Source organism: Hippocampus guttulatus, chromosome 5 (assembly GCF_054856545.1).
Source record: "Hippocampus guttulatus isolate MCC_2025c chromosome 5, RoL_Hgut_1.0, whole genome shotgun sequence".
NCBI classification, from domain to species: Eukaryota; Metazoa; Chordata; class Actinopteri; order Syngnathiformes; family Syngnathidae; genus Hippocampus; species Hippocampus guttulatus.
This window is the reverse complement of record NC_141265.1, coordinates 3838239-3849635: the sequence shown is the minus strand read 5'-3', so window position 1 is coordinate 3849635 and position 11397 is coordinate 3838239. Positions and strand designations below refer to the sequence as shown.

At 45.1% G+C, this 11397-nt stretch overlaps 1 protein-coding gene across 1 annotated transcript; it reads right to left on the bottom strand.

Annotated features, from left to right (window-relative positions):
• Positions 1 to 2089: 2089 nt before the first annotated feature.
• On the bottom strand, positions 2090 to 5354 carry znf703 (zinc finger protein 703). Its single transcript, XM_086112436.1, has 2 exons — positions 4765 to 5354; positions 2090 to 4338 (listed from the first exon to the last, which is right to left on the bottom strand). Exons 1-2 carry the CDS (start codon positions 5014 to 5016, stop codon positions 2848 to 2850), a joined length of 1743 nt encoding a protein of 580 aa, XP_085968562.1. The 5' UTR covers positions 5017 to 5354; the 3' UTR covers positions 2090 to 2847.
• Between the last annotated feature and the right edge of the window lie 6043 nt (positions 5355 to 11397).

Sequence of the window (11397 nt, the reverse complement as noted above, 5' to 3'; positions counted from 1 at the left end):
TGGATATGGCACACAATTCTTTTGTTAAGTGGGTTTTTTTTTCCTTCACTGATGCTTTCTCAACATTGGTGAAGTGTTAGACATGATCGTCTTTTTATTTTTATTTTTTACTGTCTAGCAACCTCAGTCTCACAGCTTCGTATTAAGTGAAGCACATTGAGAATGGTATTGTACATCCATCACTTTTCTATTCAGCTTGCACTGATTTGGATTGCGGTTGAGCAGGGGCCTAGCGGCGGCCAGTCTCAGAGAATGTCTTCCAAAAGAAACAAAAAAGTGGGAATAACAAGCAGGCTAATTATTTGCTTATGTTATTCTATTGTGTTCACATACTTAAACTGGCAGTTGTTTGTAAGATTGTAAATCCATTTTCGATCAGAAATGGAACAAGAACTTATACTACACTGACACTGTCACAACAGTCAAAAAGGTAATTTTGTTTTTGTAAGTGAGGGGTGGTGTTTTATGATATTAAACACAACAGAAATGCTGAGTCCTGCCTCATATGTCAACTGCTTGCGGACAAAGGATCGAGGCTGAGTACACATACTTGCACAAGCACACAAGCCCCACACAGGCAACATAAATGGAGTGTGTGGGTGTTGACTCAGCTGCAAGTGAGTGTGTGGGGGGAGATAGATGGCGGAGACTGATGAGCAAGGGAATAGGGAGAATAGTGAGGCATTTGATGAACGACTGCAAACCGGCAACAGTGAAATTAATTCCACCTCCAGACGTGATTGAAAGTTCTCCCCTCTCTGTGACCTCTGCTGTAAAGCATCTCATGCCAGCTCAGCCTCGTCAGATGTACCTACAATTTGTGACAATCCTTCTTAAAACCTAGATAATAATCTACAGTACATGTTTTTACTGCATTCCCAAATATGCGACGTGTCCTTGTACTTCTGCAACACAACTACAGGGGGCAACACAATCCAGTGTATTTACAGTATCTTCACTATGAGAACTTGGGAAAAGGAATACAAAAAAAATGCGCAACAGCACTAAATGTAATATTTTTGCACTAGTTTACCATCACCATATTTAGAATTCCATCAAATCAGAGCCAGAAGCTGGAAGAGAGTGCAGATGGACTTGTCTTTTGAAATGGAATGGGTTGCTTAACTTTCCAAATAAAAAAAATGTGTAATGTCCCAAAGAGCCACCCAGACTGGTGATCAGGGCGCTGTGACCTTGCTGGTGAGGCAAGGGCTGGATATGGTTTGGGAGGGTCATCCATTTTGTTAATGGTCCTGTCAAGTGACACCTGTGCTTGCCTTTCCCTGTCTGGAGTGCTAATGAACCGCAAGAGTGGAGGAGTCTGGGAGTCGGGGTCAATAGCCACCGCGGAGACTCTTTGCTCTGTGCCACCGACAGCATGTCAGCCAAATAGAGTAGAGACACAGATCCATTATCAGCACCCAAATACTCGAATAGAAGATATACTCGTTCTTTCCTGTTGAATTAGTGTCCTGACAAGAATCGTGTCAGTATTGCTGACACGCAGAAAAGCAAAACCAAAAAGGTACTTTCATTCAGAGTGGATGCCTCCATGCCCGAGGTCCAATAAGGGAGTCCATTTTCCCCAGAGGGGGCATCGGCACTTTGATGAATATTTCTCGAATAACTGCATCCCTTTGTCAGCTATGGCCTTTGTGTTGCAGGTCTATCTGTCAGAGTGGAAGGTGATCCTGGGTCGACACCTCCCTTAAGTCATTATTGCAGTCCCAGTGAACCAGTGGCCACCCCAAACCCTCCATCCCCTCTGCTGAGAAGGCTGTTTTGAGGTCTCACAAACAGGAATCAGCAATTAAAAGCTTGACTCATAACAACAAAATCAATGTAGGTGATGGAGGGAGAAGGGGGAGAGATTGAAGTCTTCAGTAGAGAGCTAACAGGGCTCATGTGACCCAGGATGCCCTCTCTGGGACTGCCCTGTCAATTGATATGAGCCATGAAATATTAAAAACAGCCCCAGACAGAACAACTGGAATTTTGAATAGACCGAGTTAGGTGCGATGAAGACTGAGTGCTCAACAGTGTCTTATAGTGAATAAACATACTGAAGAATGAGGGAAAACAAGTCAAATGCAATCAAGTATCATTTATTTAATAAAATAAGACTTTCCCAAGTTGGTTGAATATTACAGTCATGAACAGATTTAACCTCTGTTACCTTATATTTGTACCATTTGTGAGCACAATTTAATGCGCCACGCATAGGCTTGAAAAAATATTACATCTTTGCTTATTTACAAATAAAAATAATTTTCACTAACATGCAGAATCTGAATAAGCATTCAGATATGAATAAAGAAAACTTTAAGAGAGTTAAAGACATACTCCAAAATAAAGCATCATAGTCCATCATGGTGCAAGACTTTTATTTTTAGAGCGTGAAATAGTCATTACGGTAATATACTTAAACCATTCTTGATTTTCAATTAACAGTTTATTTTGGAAAGGAAAAAAAAAATCCCCCAGATTGAAGCAAGCGCTTGGGGCAAAAATAAATACAGAATTTCAGTTTTGGATGACACATTTCTGAAAAAAAAAAAGGATACAAATAACAAAATCAAGAGAGATGAAAACACATCATTTCATCATTTTCAAGGTTTGCTTATTGGTGTCATGAATAGCATGACGTCTATTGAATCGGTGTGTGTTACAGACACCACCAGTCGCAGTTGTGAAACTAACAGGTGTTTTTTTTCTGACAGGCTGACCATCTGGAATGATGCCCCCTGACTTGCTGAAGCTTCCTCTCTGAGCAGTCTATCTTCGGGTTTGCTCCGGAGAGTTCAAGCTGGTTCCCGCAGTCCGTGAATGTCACTGCTATTTGTGATATCACGGGTATCCAAGGGCTGAGGCTGAGCCCAGTCTCTGACTGTAGAGAGCATATGGGGAGTAGTACGCTGAAGACGAGGGTATGGATGGCATGGGAAGACCAGGTGCTCCAGGCAAGTGGGATTTGCCATAGGGGTGGTAGCGGGCCAGGCCCAAGCCAGGGGACCCTCGAAGAGAGAAGGAGCTGGGCAGAGAGCCTGGGCTGCTGTGCGGTGGGAGATGAAGATGGCAGGAGGCCGTCGATGAAATTGATGAAGGGTACGCCGACAAGAGTTTACTCTCCACCATCCCAGGTAAAGCCGTGTGGGTACGCAAATGGGCTAGGAGCTCCTCTGAAGTGGCAAATCTCTTGTCACAGGGACCTCCGACGGACACCCAATTACAGGCATGGGGCAATGGTTCATTGGGGAGCATGAAACCGTAAGTGTAGAGCGGGTGCGAGAGAGAGGGAGTGCTGCTGGAAGACAAGGCGCTAGAGTGCAAGGAGTGCAGGTGGTGCGAAGGGTAGACCAGGGGGAAACTGGACTTGAGACTTGAGGGGTCATGGACACAGGTGGAACAGTTACTTCCTCCCAAATGAGGTGCATTATGGTAAGTCAAACAATAAGGGTCCCGACACAAGCCCTGCATCAAGGACGGAGAAGAGGCTCCGGTGAGAGGACTGGAACTGGGGTGTTTACCTGGAAGTCCTAAACCCAGACTCGACTTGGTAGGGTCCAAACCAGGAACAAACTGTGAGGGGTAACCTGCATAGGCTCCCACGATAGAGCCATGGTAGCCCATTGAAGCAGGAGGCAAAGGAAAAACAGAATGTCCTGGTTTAAAAGGGGACACTGGTGCGATGTGGCCAGAGACCAGGTTACCCTGGGAGGCCTGTGTGTCGGCCTTGCTCTCAGGCCGCGGGCTACTTGCAGAGCTGGCATTACTGGAGTTGGCGCTGGCCCGTATGTGGCTGGAGTTGGCCAACTGAGCCCCGTCCATTCCTGACTTAGCTGTGTCTGAGTCTTTTTTTTCTCCACTGCTAACGTCCGAGTTGGAGTGCTCCAAACTGGCGGGCTTGTTGTCCATGTGTGAGGCCTGCGAGTGCGAAAGTGGTTGTGTGGATGGGGAATGGCTTTGTATATGAGGCTGGCTCTGCGTGTGGAGCTGAGGGGAGCTTGGTGATTTGGAATGGGGTGGAAAAGATGGACAAGAAACACTGCCACCACTCAGGCTTCCATTGGCCACCCTGAACGTTTTATCTGAAGACCCCTTAGACACTTGAACATCTTTACGACAGTCGCCCGATGACTTGGAGTAAGGTTTGAAGCTGGACTTGTCCTCCGAGGACTGGTGCTGCTCTCCAGGCTTGGATGATCGGTTTGTGGACTCTTTGTCTCCCAAACTGCCTGAGGAGAGGGAAGCCAGCTTGGAAGAGGAGGGGGGGTCCGGTTTGCCAATTTGAGAGCATGTCTGAGCCAGCAAAGCTAATGGACTCTTTTTGGCATCCAGCTAAGGAAAGAAAATAAACACAATGTTTAATGATATTAAGACTTTTTGTGTCACATTATTCAAACTGCACTGCACAGTTAAGGTGTATCATAACAGAAATAAACAACAGAGGAGTTCAGAACAGCTCATTTTGTATAATTTCTGAAAACATGCATGAGGAAATAAAGCAAATAAAATGAATCATGAACCATGAAAAAAAGGAAAGTTACCTTCTTTTATATATTAATTTAACCACAAACACATTCCTTTTAAAATTATACGTACTCATGAATTTGATACAGTTCACCGATCACGCTAATTTGTACTGTTCCAATTTAATTTTACTATATTAAATACTTTTTTTTATTGCTTTTGGACAAATTGTATAGCCTCCGATTGGGGTTATAAAATCATTTCGTTTTTGTTTTATTTGTAGCAGCCTCTTACCTCGATGCTGACTGGTGCGGACTGAAGGGGTTGAAGGTACTCCGGGTGGAGCAAGTGGCCGCTGTGCGCCGTCAACATTTTAACAATCCTGATGGGGAGCCTTTTGGCCTGACGTGACGGGTCTAACGGAGACTTGTCTCTGCACGCGGACGCGTTCTCCACTCCTGTTCGGCGAGGACCACCACTGGTGACGTTACGATCCCGGGACTTGGTGCGTAAAAACGATCTGGAACCACTGGTCGGATCTCTCATCGGGGTCCAGACGCGTAAAGGAACGCGGATAGTAATTTGTGGACACCGAACTAAAAAAAATCATTTACCAGATCCGTTCATGATGATCAAATTCATCCGAAGAGAATTCGATAATCCAAATAAGGCTTTGTGCGCAGTGCGGAACCAAGCAATGTCTACAGACAAATAAATGACATCCTTTAACAGGCTCTTCACTGTCTCTCGCTAGGTTGAGTATTCCTCGATCCAGTTCTCCAAATGTAAAACCACCGCGTAGAGACACTTGCGTCAGGAATATTCCCGGGGAGCAAAAAAAAAAAGTGAGAGGAGGCGCTGCGACGTGCCTGCTTCCCTCTGACCGCTCTGGCTGGTCTCTTTCCGACTTCCTGCACATCTCCGAGGGGAGGGGCTGCTATTTCGAAGCAGCCAGCCGCCGCCCAATCACAGAGCTCCGTTGCTCCATAGAGGCGTGGTTTGGCTCATGGCCTCGCCCACACGCTGAACGCGTGACCTCAACATACCATAGGTATAATTTCTCCCCAGTACCTAAGGGGTAAATTCTCAAAGGCACGAGTGAAGGATGTTATAAAAGCAATTTTACAAGTTAAAAAAGTTGAAAAAAACATCTCGTGATTCTTCAGGAAGGATCTCGTCCTTTGATACTACATGACAAGCGTGACAAACTTGAAATTGACCCCACTCTGCCTTCAGAAATGTCATAAGCAGTTTAAGAGTGAGCAGCCATTTGTGTCAAGACAGAAATTCCTCAACGATCATGATTTTAATGAAAGTACTTCATATTCATCATTTCTACACCGAGACTGCTATGTTCAGGATTGTGCGCGAACATTGTCATACAATTATGACTAGAATAATATCTGACATTCAAGAGTTATTCTTTCAACAGTGCAACTTTATTCTCATAACTTGATGACCTGTTCCCGATAATTTTACACATATATCGGTCGATTAACTGTGGCCCCTATAGACCGCTTTGTACTACTCTTATCAAGCCCTGTATTTGGTTAATTCTGACATATCTGGGATATTTTAATATAGCAAGATGCCTTCAAGTCTTTAATTCACCAAATGGGATGCATTCCAGTAAAGCCTCGTGATTCAACTTTCTTTTGTTATAGTAGTGAATCTCTCCACACTCCCAAATCTCCCATTTAGTGGTTTAATGACTCCAACTTCCTTTTTCAGCTTTCATAGAATAAACATAGAGAAGAACTCCCATTCATTTCCCTCAAAGAACAAGCGGATCTTTTATTGGACTTCTATTCTTGCCTGAACATCTAATTCATCCACAGATCCAAATTCTGTTTCGAAATAGCGCTATGAATCATCACCTTTGCTTTGAGCTCTTTACATGTAAAATTGTTTGACACTCACAGAATCCTTGTGGTTGAGACACCTCTTTATTATAAAAGCAGTGACTGTTTATCGGCAACTGAGAGGCGAGGCAGCGGCACTTGGTTGTCACTCAACATCGTCACTGTTCGACCTGTCATCATTGGGCTTAGCCTTCATTCATCGCCCACACGTCGCCACTCAGGCCTCAGCGGCCTGCAGAGATCCAAGACACTTTGAGCGCAGAACATGCATGCCAGATTTAGTGCGCACATTGTCGGTCGCTGCCTTGTTGAGACAAGTAAACAGGTGACTCTCAAAGTGAGATTTACTTTGAGAGCTTACTGTGAATTTCAAACACGCTTTTTACAACGTCAGACTGACAGTTAACGAGTGAGCTTTCAGACTCATGTAGTCACCCCCCCTGTGAAAAAGGTGAGCGGCTGCAGTGTGGGTGGGGTTGCACATGCAAGAGAGGGGGGGGGGGGGTGAGGTAGGTGTTTAAAAGTCGACCAAAGAAGCGGGGATCGGGAAAAGCCAGACAAAGGCAGTGAGAGAATGAAACGAGGGGAGGGCTCAAACAACAGGGAGGAACTCCTTTCATGTGGCCCTTCATGCAGGCTGGTAACAGCTGTTTTGGCGTGTTGATGACGGATGGCTGTTTCCTGTTGTGGATGTTTTAAAAGGGGACAGCCTTTCGGTTAAAGAGGATTCTCAGCATGTTCGGGTCCTCGGGCCATTTCCATGCTTTTCGAGGGCCGTATCAAAGCAATGCGTTTGGCCGGGACGGAGACCAAACAAAACCACCAGGATGAGGCTGATGAGGCTCACGAGGAGTGAGGAGGGCCGGACTCGCCATGTCCCTGTGATCCTAAGATTTATAGAGCAGCTGAGGCTTGTAATGGACGCCATAGCTCTGTGGTGGGCCCTAATTCATCCTGGTGTTGAAAGGCTGCTGTTTGCCTGACTCCACAGTGTGTGTGTGTGTGTGTGTGTAAAACATCGACATGAGGCAGTTGAATCCTTCAAGATCTTTGCACTTGGTCAAGCCAAGACGTTTTGTGCCACATGTGGAGATTAGCGTTGTGCGTAGATGCTTGTGATTGTTCAGTGACATGCGCTCATAATAGTGCTGTTTCTTCCCCCCCACACCCAAACGATTCTTCTTCTTGAGGCATTCACTGGTGTCAGCCAGACACTGTCAGAGTCTGGATGTAGGACGCTACAAAGAGAAAGAGAGAGAAATGATAAAAGTGCCAGAGAGGCAGAGAAGGGAAAACGAGTGTAAATAACTCCTATTTAATTATCTGTGACTGACTTATGGGGTGTGTGGAATGGGGATAGAGGCCTCGGGCTGGGGCCCTGCCATAGCCCTCATGCTTTCTCCAGCAGCAATAAAACCAAGGGGAAAAAGTGGATTAAGACAGTTTCATGGGGTGTAGCAGACATGGCATTTAGACCCAAACACTTTAAAGGAGCCTTGCAGGCAACATTCCAGCCAAGACACTTGAAACAAGGATTTCCCCGAGCTAAAAGGTCCACAAACACTATCTACACAGTAATACCTACAGTATACTCATCATCATTTCTATTTGTGAGCTTGCCTTTATGACATGCACACTAATCCTTGTACAGTGCATCACATGCAAAAACATAGCCTGTGCACTCAAACAAAAATGACAGATCACGTGTTAGGTGGGCGCGTCAGTAAATGTTGCCGTTCCATCATTGATCATTCGCCAGCAGCCAGGCCACCCGTCCGTCATCATCAGCCAGTCATTATTCCAAGGCCAGCAAATCTGTCATCGTCAGTCCGTCACTCTGTCATCGTTATTTTAAATGCGCTTCCGTCATTGCTAAATTAGAGCCTGCTGCCCCTATTTTAGGACCATTAAATTGTCTTCTTCTTTCTTCTTCTCCTTTTTCTTCTTCTTTGGCGGCGTGGCATTGGCATCAGCCAGTTGGCCTTGAGAACGTACTACTTGTGACGTCACACGCATTCACACACATACACACACACGCACACACAATGTGGTAATTGGTGAAAAAAAACCACGATGGGACAATGTCATTGCAGTCTGTGTTAACTGTGTCTGTGTAACCGGCGAAAGGTACATACCTGTACAAGCCAGCCAGCTTTTGGACGACCAAAAGAAGGAGCAGCCTTGGAAAATCGGGATCAAGGAATTTGGAGGATCTGGTGAGTGGACTGATTTGTATACAGCTGTTGAACTGTCAACCAAGATAGATTTCGCAGCTATTACAGCCACCGGATTGACTTGTGGTGTTCAAATGATTATTTTTTCCTGTCGGAGGACAAGGAGCAGCTCCTCCGCTTGGCTCGAAGCAATCCCGATCCATTCACCCTTGCGAACAAACACACACGAGGCACTGGCCGCCCGTTTCCGTCAGTCATCTGCGAAACGGGAGTCCACTAGTGATGGACTGAGAAGGTGCGTCACAACTGACTCGGTGGGTGTGGGATGAACAACAACCCATTTCCATCTATGATTCTTATTTTTTTTTAAGTTTCCCGTCATTCGTCATTTGGCAGCAAAGCTGGTGTCCGTCAGTGACGGACTGACGGTCCTTCCGGCATGCTGACAGAATGCCCATCCCTATATATTACAAGAACTCAGTCTGTGCTTTTTGTAGTTTGGCCATATGCTGTTAGGCTGTATTTACGTGTGTGTGCGTGTGTGTCAGACTTACATCTCAGAACCTTATCTCTTCAGTTTAGTAGGGAGATTGTCATTCTTGTCAGCTTGTCACGTCTCACAAGCTCACTCTTTTATCCGCCCTGCCTCCCTGTCTTCTATCTGTCTGCGATATAATCACACCAGGATAATAGCTTCCCCTCTGTGTTCACAGAATGAAACATTTATTCCTCAATCCTACACTGCACAGAGTTCCGTCTGTGCGCTTGCTGCACCTGAAGCACATTCACAGATGCGCATAGGCTGCACCTTGCCAAAGTATGCGCAACTCAAGTCTGCAGTCTTTAACAAAAACCACTATTGTCCTCTTTATGGAGGAGTAATCTAGAGCACAGAGAGGGGAGGAGGCGGAGTTGGGTGGAGGTTGGGCTAGTTCCGCCAGACAGTGTCTGTCTCAAATCAGATTGTTCCATGTTGTTGTGTGAAATTTCAGATGACTTCAAAAGTCCATGTTCTTTTCCATGCCTGACGTGTGAGGGGGTCATTCTGAAAGGAGCACAATTTAAGTATTTACAAGGGAGAGAGAGAAAAGTCGTAAGCTTCTCAACACATTGTTAGGCTTGTTACAGTCAATGCTGCTATGATGGCTGAGTGAATGACGCTGCCATTTGTAGTCAGATAAACAACACAAGGTAATGGAGGTGGTAGAATCTCAGAGTTCCTGCCAAACATGATCTGAGGGATGATGAGGAGCGGGGGCTGTCAATCTGAAGTCAGACTGGGCCATGCGAGCTGCCAAGTCGTTCATGAGACAAAGGGTAGCTTCACTCAGTTAACAGCAAATCAATGCAAGTCAATCTTTCAAGCGCGACTCATCAAAAAAACATTTATTGAACCTGTCCACCTTTGCGGTGAACCTCTCTGCGGGAGTATGAAAGCATACAAAACAAGAAAAGAGTGGATACAGTGAAACCTGACAAAGGCAATACATAAACCTGTCTTGCTGGCTGAATGAAAAACACCACATTAAGTGGATTCTTAAGACCTGTCCTTTGTTAGCTGACTTTGAGACTATATATTTAAAAAGGATCCACCTTCCATAAAAGAAGGTTTTAAGAACTGGTAGTCATGGATAACACATTCCGCATGCAGTGGCCAAAATATTTTCCTCAACTGGGTCCTTGTGATGACAAAGCACCGTGCTCATCCCGAGCAGTAATTCACTGGTTCGGATGGCTACGTAAAAGCAAGGTGATATATCAAACAACCCTTCGGAGACACACACACACGCGCGCACACACACACATAAATGTGCATTAACCCAGTCAAGTCATATCCAGCTGTTTGTTATACGAGCGTGTGTTGTCACACAGGCTATAGGCCAAGATGACATTTATGAAATATGTTCCTCGCTGACCTTAGCTACTGCCTCAGCGAGGTAGATTAATCCACTGTCGAAATAAACTGCAAGACACACACACACACATGTATCTACAAATATGCTACCACTGGTGAGTGCAAAACATATATGCAGCAGATTTGTGGTGGTGGTGGTGGCAGTAATAATTACATCTACTCTTGATTTATTTCAATGGTACTTGATAAGTGTGGCACGGGAGAGCAGACACACATATGCAAATGAAAATGCACATGGTGTAGGGAAACAGCGGAAGTAAAGTATTATGAGTCTCGTTTCCTTGTTCTAAATGCCGATGCACTTAGAACAACGTACACATTAAAGAGTGAAAATATTGATGCTGAAATGCAGATCATATTATCTGTTCATCGAATGATTCCATCACGTTTTGCGTGATGGTAGTTGTAGGACCCCAAAAAGCACGGAGGAGCAGGGTGGATTGACCAAAATGTATTTAACAAAAAATACACACAGGAGTACAATGGAAAAAACACTAAGTCGAAGTACTCAAAAAAAAAAAATGCCTGGAAATCACAAGTATCAAACCAAACTACAACAGGAAACAAAACATGACAGGAGCACACTTATGCTCACATACTCACAGCTCACAATGACCCAACAAAGACTGGCAGAAACTCAGGGAACTAAATACGAGCTAAGTGACGAGACAACGAGAAACACCTGGACAACACACAAAAGGTTGGGGGAGCTAATTGGTTACAAACAAGGAACACTGATAACGAGAACAGGTGGCCAAAAAAGGGCACATGAGGAATCAAAACCAAACGTAACCAGATCGAAACATAACAGATTCAAGCATTGTTCTATCAGAGCATGTGCCCATTAAAATTGTTGCGTGGCCTTTCCTTGGCCTTTTCCACAGCATATTTGGAGGGGTCGGGCCAAAAGGTTAAGGGGCATAAGAGAAGACAGAGGGCTGGAGTACAAGGGCAAAAATGGGTCATGGGAGGGGAA